The sequence below is a fragment of the Lathyrus oleraceus genome, chromosome 2 (assembly GCF_024323335.1).
Source record: "Lathyrus oleraceus cultivar Zhongwan6 chromosome 2, CAAS_Psat_ZW6_1.0, whole genome shotgun sequence".
In the NCBI taxonomy this organism is placed as follows: domain Eukaryota; kingdom Viridiplantae; phylum Streptophyta; class Magnoliopsida; order Fabales; family Fabaceae; genus Lathyrus; species Lathyrus oleraceus.
This window is the reverse complement of record NC_066580.1, coordinates 177118002-177135293: the sequence shown is the minus strand read 5'-3', so window position 1 is coordinate 177135293 and position 17292 is coordinate 177118002. Positions and strand designations below refer to the sequence as shown.

Genomic DNA, 17292 nt, shown 5'->3' with positions numbered 1-17292 from the left:
TTGTGTAAACGGCAAATTTTATTAATATCAATTGGTCCTATATCAAATTTATCTATCACGTATACCATTTACCAAAAAAATTGCATTTTAGGAGGAGTCTCCAAATGAATTGGCGCCTCCTCGTAAGTCCTACACAGGGGCGCCAATTGGATTGGCTAGGACCCCTGCCCTAGCTAATCCAATTGGTGCCTCCATTCAATTTTTAAGAGGAGTCTCCAATTCAATTGACGACTCCTCCTAAAAGTGGGGTAGTTTGGGATTTTTTTTTTAAACTAGGGGTATTTTGGGAATTTTCTTGAAAAAGTGGGTTATTTTCGTAAAAAATTCCAAAAGAAAAGAAAAATTAAACTTTTATTTTTGTTTATTTTTTGTTAACTAATTGATATTATACTTTTAGCTGATCAATTTGTCTCAAATTTCCCTTTCTTTAAACTTGGCAGAGGTTAGTAAAAAAAATTAATATAGCAAATGAGTGAAACTCTTCCCCATTCTCAAATATTGGTTTAGTTTCAACTTAATGAGATGATATGGTTCTACCTCACTAAAATCTCAATATTTTTGAGTTAAAAACAAAAAATAGAAAAAAATAAGTCAAAAATTGAAATTCAAGGTCTGTCCTATGGAAGGAAATGAAGAATACATGGTACATTATTCTTACAACTTGAGTTTCGTAATGTCGATCTTCTTACGAGGATATGTGTATGCTTCGTAGTTAATTTTTTGGCCCAAGGTACTCAATTTCGTGAAAGTAGTTATCAGATCAACCTGAAAAAGATACCAAGCAAAAGCCTCAGAAACTGTTTTGCTACGTTTGGCTCGAGATAGATACATTGATAAACAAAGTTACCTCATAATCTGTTCGCGAGACAGTTTCGCGGCTCCGTTGGTATTTTTGTACCCATGGAGCAACGTCCGGATCAGATGCCAATAAGGCTTCTGTTGCATCCTGATCAGGACCTATGAATGCAGACAAAACAGCAAGCTAGCCAAATAGTGAAAGAAAATAATTAGTAACATGCAATGACGTGTCAATCAGACCGGTCTTAAGCTTCTAAAGATCCTGTGTAGGTTAAACATGTTTTCTACAAATATTTTATGAGACCATATTTAGCCACGGCTTAACTTTGATAATTTCGGACCCTCATGTCAATAGTAAGCAAAAGTAGTTATAAAATTTGGAAAGTACCTGGCGAGGACCAAGGCCTACTGCAGAAAACTTATCCTTCATTTCCTGAACACTTGCTTTCTCCCAAATTGGAATTCTCCCCTCGGGATCCGGCTCTTGAGTATCAGCCCTACCGAATTGTCGGTCGAACAAGCCCCACTGATCCATAACGATAATCCAAAGTGTTTCATGCTCCAGTTAGTGGAAGCATAAGTAGTAAAGCATTACCGAGTAAGAAAACCAAGTTCAAAACAAAACCTGTCCATTTGATCCGTATGCTGTGTACAGCAAATTCCCTTTCTCAACATTTCCACCGCATTTGCGAATTGCAGAAGCCAAAAATGTAGCCTTTGTTGCACTTTGTGCTACAAAATTGATGTCAATAAAATCAGAGGAATTCAAATATATCTCCACAACTTGTATGGCCAATTAGAAAAATGTATAACCTGCATACTGGATTAGATCTGCATAGGAAATCGGTCCACCTTTCGAATATGAATCTATTTCTTTTTTTGCTTCCTCTATGAAATTCAAGGCTGCAGAAAGACCCTTATTTTCAGGTCTACTTATTTCTGAGCTTCACACAGAATTATCAAGAGAAAAAAACCCGAAAAAACATTATGATCATTAGTAAGCAAAAATAATGCATACAACAAGCAAAGGAAGACGAATTCCAAAGAAAAAGAAGTACCTGAACCGTATAGAGCCATTTGGGCCACCCGTTTTCGTTGCCTACAAACTTAAGATGATTTCAATCAATATTCATTGCAAATGATGAAGATAGATATCAGTTCATGCCAGTGTTGTCAATCGTGGATTGCACAAAACGATGTTTTGTTCAAATTTTGCTCCAATACAGTGCTATAAAAATTTTCTATAGCCATTATTTGACAACACTTTGTACTAATCGCATATCGCGGAACAATAGCACTTTTGTTAATATTCTGCTACACTATAGTGCTATAGCACCGCTACCGCTTCTTTTTGACAACACTAGTTCATGCATGTGATTGTGTGCCGCGCGTCTCACCTTATCATAAGTCAAAGCGTCATTTATAGCCAGTGTTAATAAGGATGGAACAATATCTGGATTTCCCTGAAGAAACATCAAATGTAAAATCCGATTATATCCAAATAAGGAGTTTGAGAAATGTATAATCTACAATGATTTTACTTTAACTGTTATTAAGTGAATGTGAGTCAGTGATAATATACCTTAATGGCATTATAAAGAGTTCCTTTGATTTCAGCTGTAAGAACAAAAAGTTAGAACTCGGCTACAAGGAAAGAACCTTAAAGTTGACATGATTAATGGTTACATAGAATTGTAAACCTGAAGAATCTTACATTGAAACTCAGAACGCTGTCTGCGTTCAATTAGATCAGCAGCATTAGCCTTTCCAACAAGCAATCCAGAGTTTGTTACTGATTCCTACAAATAATACAACTGATCGAAACTCATCATCGAATCAATCTTATCCACTAAGTACATATCTAACAATGATAGTAAAACCCTCAGTTCAGTTGATAGATATGCAGAGATATTAGACTGCATGGCGCAGGTTCGAACCCGCGACAAAGTTGAATTGATGTGTTACCAACCACATGAAAGAAAGGGTCTTACCAAACCAATAGTCACCCCAATGCATTTAAGAATGTCCCTTCGTTTCCAATGGAACTGTTGTTCTTCTTCATCACTAACATCTGTTTTGATTTTAGCACAACAAATGGACACCTGACAATATACATTTGAACAATATTATATAGTTGTTTTAGGACATTGTAATGCACGCGACAAAGAGAACTGAATCAAACACTTACAAAACGAGGTTGGTGTGTGGTTGTAGTTGTTTTAGGATAATGAGAACCAAGTAGTGGATGGAGAGAAGGAAGAGATGAGATTGAGAGGAAGGAAACACCCATTGTTGTTGCAATTACAACAAATTGTTTGGTGTCTGTGTTTGGAAGGAGGAAGGGGAAAGTGTAATATCTTTTGTGGGTTTGTTTCAGGTCACTTCAGATAATGTACATTATCCACTTCCATCTTTTGCTATTGGTTTCTCTTATTTCTACCCCAATCCTTCCTTGGATTTCTTTAAATAGATCCTCTAAATAACATGGCTTTTCAATAAATTACTAAGGTTGGGGTGATTTTTCAGCCAATACAAAATATCTATATATTTTTATTAATTAATAATTTTTTTTATCTATTTCTTTTTTAGACGGAAAATTCAATATTTTTATTAATTATATTTATAATTCTAAAAGACACAATATTATTATGTATGAGTTTTTACACTTTTCGTAAAAGATTCATTATTTTTGGTGTTAAGAAGACATAACTTAAGTGTCAAACACAAATGATATGAAAGCATGCTGATTGCATAAACATGATTTCCTATATTTGACCACTTTATTTGAAGCGGCTTTGAGAATTCTTTGTCCTATTGTAAAACTTCTAGTCCTTAGTCCCATAAAGAGAGAAACCCCAATCAAGCCCACATATGCATGTTTCCCTTCTACCAACTGTATAACAAAATATTTGTTAACCTAAGTGTTGATCTTCCGACTCGATGATCGGTCAAATAATTCACAAGCGCCTTTTTATTCACATATACTATCCCCCCCCCCCAACAAAAAAAATCAAACAAGACTTCCTTAACAAGGTCATACCAATATTTGAATCCTGGAAGCTCCCTACAACTAATTGTGCGTTCCCCAAATGTATCCAAGCACGCCTAACGACAAACGGGATAAACCTCATCAACGGGAAATAAGGAAATCATGAGGAAATATCTACGGGTAATACAATACTTTATCAGTGACATATGTCTGTTCAATCGATCAATAGGAATACCTAGAAGAAAATCTTGAGGGAAATCATGAGGCAATATCTAATGATAGTACAATACTCTATCAGTGACATATGTTGGTTCAATCTATCAATAGGAATAACTAAAAGAAAATTATGAATATGCATGGCATGCAAACAACCAAAAACTACTTTTTGTCATGTGGTCATTGTTGCAGTGAAGATGTCAAATGCAGTTTTATAGCCTCCACGGGCCTATTAACAATTTCTCAGTCTATTAGCCAATAAGTCAGCATTAAGTTTCAACAGTGAATGCAGACACCAATCTCCACTTTCATCAAATATCGTTATTCTCGCAGATATTAAACCTAAATCTATGTCTAGACTTTAGCATCCAATAAAGGGTAGACTTGGATCTAGTAACAACTCGTACCTTTTGAATATCAAGTTATAGCATGAAAACATGTTTTAGGTAGCTAACTCAAAACAAACATTAATAATGAATAATCCATCAATATTAAAACTTAAGAAGAATTACATAGAACGTTATGGTCATGATCAAAACATAAGTAAAAGACCAACTACATCTAACCCAAACAAAAGATAAAATTAGTTATGTTTACTCATGTAGCCTTACAATCAAGCCCTGGAAGAAGGAAGCTGAAAATCATATGTTGATGATTCCTTGGGCAGCGCTTCCACCCTCGGTCTTTCTCTCCTATTCTCTCATGTTGTGATTTATGGTGAGAAATTAGTTTCACTAAGGAGTCACCTTGAATTCCACCGAATGTGATCCAATTCTCTTGAATTGAATGAATTGAATATCCAAAATGAAGGCCTAACACCCATATTTATAGGCTTGAGAAAGATAGGCTCACTGCCTAGGCTCGCTTAACGCGCCTACTTTCTTCTTGGTTAAGTCACGGCAATTACCCTAATCCTAGAGTTGCCGCTTATGTTCACTAAGCGGACCGCCCAAACTCGCTTACCCACCAAACCTTTGCTTCATATTGAAGAAACATAACCCTGAAGTTTTTGAACCTCCTTCACTCGCTAAGCGCGTCTGGTTTCCTGGCTTAGCAAGGATGCACCTTTGCTTGCTAAGTGCCTTTATACTCTTGACTTAGGGAGCCTTTGTTTACTGGGAAAGTTCTTGGCATGGTCTCTTCTGCTGTTTTAGCTGATTTCTTGATTTTTTCCTGTATTTCATAAATGCATAGTTAAATTATCTAGACATACGTTTTATCATTTTTCACTAATAAATCAGAGGTTTTTCATTTGATTTTGTATAAAATAAGTTAATAAGTACCTATTTATTTAACATATTTTTGGAACTTATCAGTCATGTCAAACTTTACTTCTATGTCTTGAAATTTTTTACTAAAAATAAAACTCACTAAAACATGTTGGGCTTTAAAGGCGATAATGTCCTTGCTAGTTAAACTCCTAGGTCAAAATTTGGCATCGTACCACTAAGATTATTCAAAGCTCTGTCAAATCAGAGTTCATACTAATGATAGTTGATTAGTCATCATTTTGTTATGCTTTATATAGACAGTTTCATCTAATTTAGTATATATTTAGTGTTTCGATCATGAATTATAATTAGTTTTATGAGTTTTATCAGTTTTATGAGGTTTCTAATATTATGTGAGAAATATGACATTTTGGGAAAGGTTGATTTGAGTTGCAGGACCCTAAGTGAAAAGGAAAACTCCAAAAGAAGCAAGTTACTACCCGTACGAGTATGCAAACGTGTTCGGGACCATCCAGACTCCTTGAAATACTCCCAAACGAGTTTGGTAGTTTTTTAGTTGAAAAACCTTTATGTCCAAATGCATTACAGGCGTGTACTCATAATCCAGACGCTCCCAAACTTGGCGGTCTTCAGGTGGAAAACCTCTTTGGCCAAATGTGTATCCATTAGCTAGGCACTCTCAAATGTGTTTGACAGGTTTTTAGTTAAAAAAACTCTCTAGTCAAATGCGTATCTCCTAGCCAGATGCATTTCCAGACACGCTTTGCAACATTTGGATGCCTTTGGAGGTATTTAAAGAAGGAAACTTGAGTTTTTAAAGGAGTTTTTTCGGGGATTGATTTTTGACGGCAAGGAAGGGAAAAAAGCTTAGGGATGGAGGTTTTTCTCCATATTAAAGACCTAATTCTACCTTAAGTTTCATGTATTATTACTTTAAACTCATAGTTATGACTAATTATATTATGAGTAGCTAAGTTTCTTTCAAACTAGGTCTTGCTAGATGAACTTGTATAAAACTATTGGGAGATATGCTTGGTTTTATATTATTTGCATGAATTGATACATATATATATATTAGTATTATTTTTAAGTTAATATCTTGTGTACACCTTTTTATGTGTTGACGAACTCATAGATCAAACTTAGGTTTGTAGGGATTACTTTCCCTAACTCAATGAACCTGAACTCGATTAACAATTCAACTTAGTAATTGATTTTTGAATAGACGATTATAAGTTGTGATTTAAAGTTTAACATACCAAATTTTCCTGTTTTTACTTCAAGCTGATCTAAGGGATTATAGAGTTGTCGTGTAAAATAATACACCAATGAATTGAGTATAACAACCTTGCTAAATCGTTGTAATTTCTAATAAATCAATTTAGGAAAATAGACACCTTCATCAACAGTGACATACAAGGAACTCAAAACAAAACTTGATCGCTTTTAATATGATAAATTTAAAATACTTTGTTATTTTTCCCGTTCACTCAAAATCAGTGCGAACACCCGGTTTCATATTTTAAATACACTTATAATTGTATTGTTAGAATATAAAAATTCATGTGAAGATGAATTATATTATTACTTGCAACAAGTTTTAGTACACTTGCTAATTATTCATCAAGTTTTTGACGTTGTTGCCGGAGATTGTTGAATTGTTTCAACAAGGCAATTTAGGGGGTTTGAAAGTTTTAATTTTTTTTTCTTGTTTGTTTGTTTGAATTTATGTGCAAAGACTTAAGAAAATAAAAAAGGTGTACTAGAATATGTGCAAAGACTTAAGAAAATAAAAAAGGTGTACTAGAATATGTGCAAACACTTAAGAAAATAAAAAAGGTGTACTAGAATTGGATGCTCACATGACTTTGTTAGCTCAATTGGAGGTTCTCACGAAACAGTTAACTAGGGCCACTATTGTTCTTGTAAATGTGAGTTGAGTTCAAGAATTACAGTGTGATTTTCATGGGCAGAGGCATGTTGATAGCAACTGCGTACCAAAAGGATTCATATAAGAAGCACAATACTCAAACAACCTTCCAAGAGGTAACCCTTATTCTAACACTTACAATCCAGGTTCGAAGAAACATCCTAACTTCAAGCGGAACAACAACACAAGTTTGAATATAATTCAAAGAATTCCTCAAGTGCATCAAATACAATAACCCAAGAAGTCTTCTCCATTAGAAGAAACTATGGTTGAGTTTATAAAGATGACTCAAAGCAACTTCAAGACTATGAGAAAGAATCATGAAGCATCCATCAAAATTTTGGAAATGCAAATTGGACAATTATAAAGACAATTGGCATCACAAACTGGTGAGGGTTTCAATGGGAATACCGTATACAATTTACAATCCTAATAATAAGAGTTTTAAGGCTATAGAGTTTGAAATTGCAGTCACGTTATCATATGGTATCATTTTTAGTTTTGATGTTTTTTTTAATTTACGTGTATGTATTATTTGACTATTCATGTGTTTTTAATTTGTTCATTATTCTATTATTTGTGTGATTGTAATTCATTCACATTTGAATTGTATTATGTTCGCTTTGTCTATTTAGAATATACCATTAAGACCCCTCATTATTCAATTGGTATCAGAGCAGAGCTTTTGATCAAAGTCTTGCAACTCCAAAAGTTAAGGATATGGTTCCTTTTTTATCCTAGACGAGTTTTTTTGTTTGTTTGGAAGGTTATGTAGTTCAATGAATTCCAATGGCATTACATTGATTTCCTAATGTATGATCATCCATTGCATGCATTACATAGATTAACTTAAAGTAAAAACTTACTAGTATAATCTTCAATCATCAATTGTATTTAATATATTCCCTAAGTTTTGGTTCATCCTAGATTGAACTGACAAAAGTTTGAGGTATGTGCAATGTAACCGGAAACTTGACATTATGTCTTAAAGTTTGTTCTTGATTAATCATACTTAAAGATGGACATGCATTCATAAGTAAACATGCTTGAAGTTTTTGAGAGATTAAATAAAGAAGCAGAAAGAATTTTCTAGTGACCTACTCTTCCAAGGTTATCGTAAAAAGAAAGTGAAGGCAGTTTGTGACACTTGGGTATTATTGTGGCGCAAAAATATCCAGATGTAAAAAAATGCACAAAATAATAACAGAGTCGCCACTGAAGTTTATTTATTCTAAAAGGAAAGGGAAAATATCGATAAAACCCCTTAAAAAGAAAATGATTGTGGCAACCAAGTTCGGGTTCGGGAGTCGGTTATGCAAGGGGAATGTATTAGTACCCCTCACATCCATTATACTCAAGGATAACCATTTAGTTAGTTTTGTGAATAGAGTTTTAGCATAATATTATTTTTTTTCTTCTAATTATTAAAAGTTTAAAAGGAAAAAAAAGGACTAAAAATAGGTTTTTTATTATAGTGCTTGACAAGATTGCGAATCTTGCTCCTACATATCCTCAGGTGCGATAAGGAATTCAAAGCTACGTAATTATGGGAAACAAATATTTATGTGTTGGTTGATTTTAATGAACAATTTTTAGATCATATTCTAGCGGTTAAACGTTGCTTGTATGCTCGTGCATGGGAAGCTTAAGCATTTATTGTATCGCGGTGGAAAGGATCATGTTGATCGCATTCTAGCGATTAAACATTGATTGTATGCTCGTGCATGGGAGGCTTACGTGTTTGTTAGTATCATGTTAGAATGGATAAAACATTATTTGTTTGTGAAAAGTTTTGGTGTCGCGCTAAGACGGAAAAAGTTGATATGATTGGTTGACTTTGTTTTTTGGTGGATAACGAGTATTCGAACGGTAGGATAATTACGGACATCATCCAAATACTGAGGAACTAGGATGGATAATTAAGTCCAACTAATCATTTTTATCCAAGTTATTTATGAAGTTTGTGAGGCGAATTAAGTCGTAATTCCTTAACGGAAGATAAGTATTTAAACGGCAGACTAATTACGACCATCATCCAAATACTCAGGGACTAGGATGGATAATTACATCCAAATAATCTTTTTTCATCCACTAAAGAACGAATTAGATTCGATTAATTATTGTGTTTTGAATGAAAGGCGAATACTTGAACGATAGACTAATTATGGTCATCATCCAAATACTTGGGGACTATGATGGATAATTCTGTCTAACTAATCCTTTTTCATCCGATTATTTATTGCAAAAAAGATTTTGAAGCATTTTTTCTTAAGCGCAAAAGAACTTGATGTTGATAAAGTGTTTGATTCGTATTTTTGGTTTGAAAAGTTTTGGAAATTAACTTGATGTTGATCAAGTGTTTTTTATTTTTATTATGAAAAATATTGATTTTATTAGCTTTTGATTCTTTTTACATTTATCAATTGAAGAATTAACTAATGAAAATAAAATATAATAACACAAAAGATACAATAAAAAGGGAAGGGTGCACTATCAATAAAATGGTATAAAAGAGTAAAAAAACACTAAATGAGTTTAAGGTCCAATATTCAAGAAAATAATAAAAACATACAAAAGTAGGGGGTGCATGCCAAAATATAGGGGTGATGAGCAGAAATGAAGCATGGCCTTTTCTTGTTAAGCCTACTAGCCCAAACAAACAAAAAGAAGGATTCAAATTACGGCCATTGGATGAGTTACAGGTGTCATACCCCAAAATTTTCCCTCCCATTTTTCATTTCTACCTAACCTTTGGTTTAAGATTCCGTATGCATATCCATGACATCATAGTACATTCATTTGCATTTGGAAACTCAAAATCATATATTCAAGGGCCTGGATCACACAAAGCATGGAAGGGAGGTAGAGTGTTCGAGCTAGGGTTCATTGTAATGGCCATTCTTGTACTGGAACTCTTCATATTGTAGGTATTCATAATGGAGCATAGGGGAAACCCTAATTCACTGGTATTGGATTCAGTCCCTGAAACCATAATTTCCAATTATGGCCCTATCATTTCATTTATGGGTGAATTCAAGATAGAGATTCATCTGGTCATCCATGGAGCTTCATTGGTTGGTTCAATAATTCATCATAGGTCTACTTGTTCATGATCCCTATGCTTCGATCAAGGCGCATTCATTCAAGGTATTACAATTTGTTGCTTGGTTAAGTATTCATTTGCTTGGTTTTGCTTGTTTGGATTTCAAGTCTTGGAACATGGCATATTTCATCTGGTTTAAAAACATTAGATTATTCAGTCAAGTCCATATTCAGTCATGGTGTGCATTCATGTTCATAATAGGTCAAGACCTTGGTTTGTGCTCGGTTCATTGGATAATCAATTCACAATCATTCCAATTCATCTTGTCATTTCATTGTCATTCAAAGTTCATTTAAATACTTCATTTCATTCATAGTACATTCTTTTCCTCACAAGTATGTATGTCTATTGCAAAGATTCCATTTTTTGTTACAATTGACTTTTGGTCAACTATTGACTTTTTGTTCAACCAGTTGACCAAAGTCAACTGACCCCCTTGACCCCCTGAGTCCATTTTCAATTCATTTCTTCAGGTTTTCATCATTAAAATGCATGTTCCCGTGTTTTCCATACTTAAGAGGCTAGGTTCATTTCTTGGTCCGTTTCTATGTCAGGCCAACAAATGGACCGCCTTTTGGACCAAGGGACCAAGTCCGTGACCAGGTCCAAAACCTGGTCGGACCAGCAAACAGACTAACAATTGGACCTACTTTTTCCCCCAATTTTCAAGCCATGGTTTATTAAGTTTTTCCAGCAATTCCAAAATAAAACTGGTTGCTTGGAAACTTAAAATGCCTGGACAAAATGGGGGTATGACAACAATGTTCTCTGAGTTTATAACAATTACAAAAGAGTCAGGGTAAAAATGTGTTTCTTAAAGTGCTAATAATTGTCAAAGAGTTGGATCAGTTGTCTTAGATTCCAGATATGTCAATCAATGATAATTATAAAAGTCGTCGTACAAGTTCTTTTGAAGCCTTATGAAGGAGATCCTGGAAGTGTTTCTCAAATTTTCAAAAGGATTTGTATCCAATTCATTTATAATTGATCATATTTCAGCTTATGTTATTCTTGTTGTTGATTACTATTTGTTCTCGTGTTCAACACGTTAAGCCTAGATCATCTAAATTGGTATGATTGTTCCAACCCTCCTTTATTATTTTTATTGTATACATGTATGTAATTATGTCTTTTTCTATATGTATTGTGTGTTTGAAGTATGTGTATGTGTTATGTTTGTGCATTTCATGTTTTAATCACTCAATTGTCTCATGCATCGATATGATTTGTTTTCGTTTGTTCATAGTATTTATATTCGCATTATTCATTCATTCATGCATCAATTTTTTTTTGCATTAAAATTTATGTTAGAATTTGCATCAAAATTATTTTTCCATTAAAATCATCAATTAAAACTTTTCCTTTCATTAAAACACTTTTTCCTACATTAAAATTTTTCAATAACGTGCTTCATGATTCGAGTCACCATTTCAACATGATTTGAATAACAAGGTTTGAAATTTTAAGGGTTTGGCGCTGTAAAGATTGATTTGAGTCACATGTATAACATGATTAAAATAATAATCCATTTATTTGAAAAAACGCATGATCCAAATCACAATTACGACATGATTCAAATCATGAAACCAAAAGTCACACATTTTGTAACCTTTCAGCATCGTTATTTTTTTTTCTACTTCATTTCAAAATTTCAAAGTTTCTTGTCTCTCTTTAGAAACCCATTTCCAAAATCATTTTCATTATCCATCATCATGCCATTCATTCATCATTATCCCATTCTTCATCATCATCATCATCTCATTCTTCATCATCATCATACATCATCAAACTCGTTTCCCAACCCTCATCATAATGATTTCAAGTGTTCCACAAAAGAGTTTATCTGAGAAGAAAAAGGGAAAGAGGCATGTATCTCCATCAAGTCCAACAAACCCTCGTATTACAAAAAGAGAAAGAACCAAAGTCTAGGAAAGCGAATATTCATCTGATGCAAGGGTTCACAGAAAGTCCAAATCGAGAAAAGTTCAACAAGGCTCCAGTCGATAATCCTCTTTGATCAGTAAAAAGATTAGTGATTTGGTTCCTGAGGAAAAAGTTCAAAGGTATGTGAATTAGTTTCTAAACCAACCTGTAGAGTCTGATTACTTTGTAAATAATCAGGTTAAGATTGAGTTAGGCATAAAAGTTCTGGCTCCATTAGAGAAACATAATCTGTTGAAATTCCTTAGTCTAAACAAGAAGTTTGATCCTGACCTTATTAGAGATTTTTATTGTAATTTGGCAGTAATTGATGATAGATTGGAATGTCAATTTCGAAACAAGTTGATTAAATTCACCTTGGAGGACTTTGACACTCATTTTGGTTTGTGGGCAAAAGGAGATAAAATATGTTGTTCCACAACTTCTAATTTTTCTAAAATTGATTTGGTCAAGACTATTTCCAAGTCAGCTTTTGGTTACAGGTTGGATATGGATAATTTAAACATTAGGTAAATAAAATTTGAAATGGGAATTCTTCATTGGATTGTTCTTAAGATGTTGTACAAGAAGCTTCGTAACTGGGCTATAGCTGATGACCATAACTTCTATCTCATGCGGGTCCTTCTGGATGATCTCCGTTATAATTAGGGGTAATTTATTATTCAAAGGATTGAGCATTACAGGACCTCTCTGAAGACGTCGTTATTCTTTTCCTCTTTAATTCAATTCATCATAGAATGTAATGGTATTACATCCACTAAAAAGGAGTTGGTTAAGGCATTGAAGCATGTTGACTCAACTGCTATCATATTGATGTGTTACTAGCAGGATAACAACATAGAGTAATATGTCTTGCATACTGATGGTAGCTATATTTATGAGGATAGGATTGTCAAGCCGAAGAATAAGAAGTGAGATGGTTCCACTGATGAAGTTGGTTCATCATTTACTGGGTTACTTTATGATGACCTGAAAGATTAGTTTGATGATTTGTTTGGTAACTTGTTAGTAGATGATCAGGTTCGTGAAGACCAGATTATGGGTTACATTAAGGCAGTAGCAAGGGAAGTGAAAGAAGGCAGAAAGAAGAGATCAAAGCTGAAATGAAGGCAAGTGAAGCAAGAGTCATGGATGAAGAAGAGACTCTGAAAGGTGTCATTGATCACATTAAGAATTGTCCCTTTTTTTTCAACTTGATTATGAACTTGTTGCTCCTTCTTCTGATCCTAGAATTGTTTCTCCCATTCCCGGTCCTATAGATGACTTACCATCATTTTACATTTCTTTTATAGCATAACATAACATTTTGCATCATGTTTAATTATTGTTATTTTGGGATATTGTCTTATGATATTTTCCGATATTGACATTATCTTTTAGTTATGTACCCTGTGACAAGCTTTAGTCACATGTTTTGAGTATCTCCATGATTTTCATATGTTATTTCTTTATCTTGATTTCTTTTCTGAAATTGTGTTGTTTGCGGTAGCTGGCATAGTGTAACATTTCCATTTTTGGCTTTTATGTTATCATGGAATTAGTATTTGCATTGTTTTTCTCTATTCTCTTCTTGATATTTGTCAAAGGGGAGAATTTATTGAGATATTATTTATATTCATGTGCATTAAGTTTTTAATGCAGGGGAAGCGCTAGAGCTCAAGCAACATGTTGTATATTCATCAATAATGCGCTAAGGAAATTCATCGGATTAAATTTTTCTTCAAATTCCAAATAAACGCTCAAATTAAATTGATAAAAAATAATATCTCCAAATTTTCCAAACATAAAAAAGGGGGAGACTGAAATTGCAGCCACACTATCATATGGTATCGTTTTTTGTTTTGATGTTTTTATCAATTTGTGTGTATGTATTATTTGATTATTCTCGTGTTTTTAATTTGTTTATTATTCTAATATTTATATGATTGTAATTCATTTGCATTTGGATTGCATTATGTTCGCTTCATCTATTTAGACTGTATCACTACGACCCCTCATTATTCAAATAAATCAGAGTGTTGGTCCATGGTAATGCTCCTTTTTTGTTAGCCTAGAAAGTTAGTTTTTGATGTTTCATCAGGTGTTGCTTGAATCACAATTTAGAAATATTAGATCAAGGTGTCCATTTGTTTGACTTGAATCATGTGTATTGCATGACTCGAATCACACGTTGTGAAAATTGAAAATTTCCTCTATGTGATTTGATTCGAATCACAAAATGAGCTTGATTCGCATCATAACTCTATTTGAAAGCAAGGTTTTGGATCTTCCAACATTTATTTGAATCACACATTACAAGTGACTTGAATCAGAACACATCATGACTCGAATCATGGTTTCTACTTGATTCGAATCGTAGGTTCAAAAATTCAATTTTCCACCTTAGATTTATATGGTTGTTTCTTTGATCCAAAAAGAGCACTAATACATGAGTCATGAATAAAGAACTTTGAGTGTGATTCTTTTTCATGATGTAAGCTCAAGTGAAACCCTAATACAAAAATCTAAATTTGTCTTTTCTTTTCTAGTGTGTCTATTCCTAGAATTTTGTCTTCTTTCTCTTGTTTTTCAAGAACAACTTCTTGAGTGTTAATCCATGTAAGATTACCTCTCTCTTTTTGTTAAATTGTTGTGTAATTGTGTTGTTGTGAGAAACCATAGAAAGAGAGTTGATCAATCTTGTAATGATTTAAGCTTGATCAATCTCATGATAATCATCAAGATCCAAGACATATTTGTCCATAAACTTGATATATACTTTGTGTGTGTTCTTTATTCATCCATATATAATCTCTTGTGAATTAGAGTGTGTGTGATATTATTTAGCATTATTCATAATCTTCAACCTTATTCCTTATCCATTGTTATATACCTCCATCTCTAAAGACTGAGTGTTTGAGGGAGAGTAGTGGTGCATTAGGGTATCTAATGTTTTTGTGTGAAGTTTGTTGTTTGTAATAGGTGCAATGACTGTTTATTGAATGAAGTTTGTATGTTGAGTTATCCATCAATATTAAAGTTTCATTATACTCCATTGAAGAATTAGGTGAGGTCGAGTACAAACTATTCGTAAGGTAAAGTTTGAAGTTGTCCAATTTTGGTGAAATTATGTAAAGACTATTCGTAGACAAAGTTGGGAGTTGTCCAATCAGTGCTTAACTAATGGCAATTGCTCAGACAAGAAATCGGTGGGATCAAGGTGGATTTCCACATACGAAGACTTGGAGCAGATTATTATGGATAGCTAGGTTATCGAATCAAGATCTTTGTAGATCTTGTTTTTGTTAGAATTTTAAGTATCTAGAAATTATCATGTGATATTTCATTGTAACGATTATGCTTGTATCTAACTTATCAAATAGTGGAAGATCATGATTATTTGCCAATGGTTTTTAATACCATTGAAGAGTGGAGTAGGAAAAGCAAGGACGAACACCGAACCACTATATATCTCTCTGTATTTTTTCTCTCTTACCTTATCTCCTTTAATTTTCCGCATCCATTACTATAGATATTTCATTATTGCATATTTGTATGTTACTTAGGTTATACTTTGCTTATAGTGATTTAATATGTAAGCTTAGGTCTATGATGCATCAAACATATATTGAATCATCATAAATCCAATTATGTCTTGAATGAAGTTCTATGTAAAGTGCTTTTAAATCACTTGGTTCAAAGAAAGTTTGGTTGTCTTGTAATTGACTTGAATTAGGTAGAATCATGTCTTTAGTGATGTCTTGTAATGACTTTTTTGGATTAATTGATTGAGAAACATTCAAGCTCTCTTAATGTTGTATTTTGCTTCCGCGTATTTTAAAATCTCTATTTTCGTTTTATAGGACCTAAAATGTTTTTGAAATTATCTACTTGGGGAAAAGTCTATTCAAATCCCCCCTTCTAGACTTGTTTTTATCCATATTCTTACCCAACATAGTTGAGAAATAATTTTCTACCTGCAAATGGGGAGAGAGAAAAAAGTGAGTGAAAATGAGAAGAAAAAGAAAAATGAGGAAGGACTTGAAAAATAAAGTGATGTGGTTGTTGATGGAGAGGTTGAAGAAAAGAAAGAAATTGAGGGAGAAAAAGGTGATAATGAGTGAAGGACATGTGAGGGGGGATGCTATTGACATACTCATTTATAGAAACTCACCCTTAAGGAGAACCAATAAGAAAACCCTAAATGAACTAAATCTCGAACTACCGTACTATGTCAAGCCTCCTTACCCAATTTTGAAGAAAAAGCCCAAGAAAGAGATGAAAGTGAGACAATTCATAAATTTCACAGAAATTTTTACGAAGCTCCAAGTTAGTATTCCCTTTTGTGAAGCTTTAGAACAAATGTTGATGTATGCTAAATTGAAGAAAGACCTACTCACTAGAAATCGTAAGCCGAAGTATAACGAGAACATAAAATTGAATAAAAAGTGTAGTGTTGTGATTCAAAGGAAGCTTCCATCCAAACTCAAATATCCAAGGTGATTCACTATTCCTTGTACCATTGGCAAATTAAACATTGGGAATGCACTTTGTGATTTAGGGGTAAGTATGAATATGATGCATTTACATGATGAAATAGATTGACTGTGGGGAACCAAAGCCTACTTAGATGAATCTGACTTTAAAAGATAGATCTATCATTTACCCTTATAGAGTCCTAGAAGATGTGTTGGTCTGATTTGATGATTTAATATTTCCTGCAGATTTTGTCATCTTAGATATGGCAGAAGACGCAGAGACACCGTTATCACTTGGAAGTCCTTTTCTGGCTACAAGTAGAGCTTTGATTGATGTAGAAATGGGGGAACTTATCTTGTGTTTCAACAATGAAAAAGTGGTGTTTAATGTGTTTGACGATATGAAGCATCAAAATAAAAATCCTTAATGTTACATAATTGATATAGTTGAAGACACGTTTGAGGAAACTTCTCAAGGCAAGTTGTCTTTCCCACCATTGGAAAGGATTCCTATAAATTCCATTAAGAATATTGGATAAGATCAAGATCAAAAAGTGTAAAACTGTATGAGATAGTTGAATGTATCCCAGGTAGAGAATACATCTAGAAAAATTGAAGAATTATGG

The 17292-nt window shown here is 33.5% G+C and overlaps 1 protein-coding gene across 1 annotated transcript; it reads right to left on the bottom strand.

Annotated features, from left to right (window-relative positions):
• Positions 1–462: 462 nt before the first annotated feature.
• Positions 463–3238, bottom strand: LOC127118739 (thylakoid lumenal 29 kDa protein, chloroplastic). Its single transcript, XM_051048997.1, has 11 exons — positions 2987–3238; positions 2790–2900; positions 2513–2597; positions 2381–2415; positions 2196–2261; positions 1857–1897; positions 1612–1742; positions 1424–1530; positions 1187–1324; positions 848–982; positions 463–765 (listed from the first exon to the last, which is right to left on the bottom strand). Exons 1-11 carry the CDS (start codon positions 3086–3088, stop codon positions 655–657), a joined length of 1062 nt encoding a protein of 353 aa, XP_050904954.1. The 5' UTR covers positions 3089–3238; the 3' UTR covers positions 463–654.
• Between the last annotated feature and the right edge of the window lie 14054 nt (positions 3239–17292).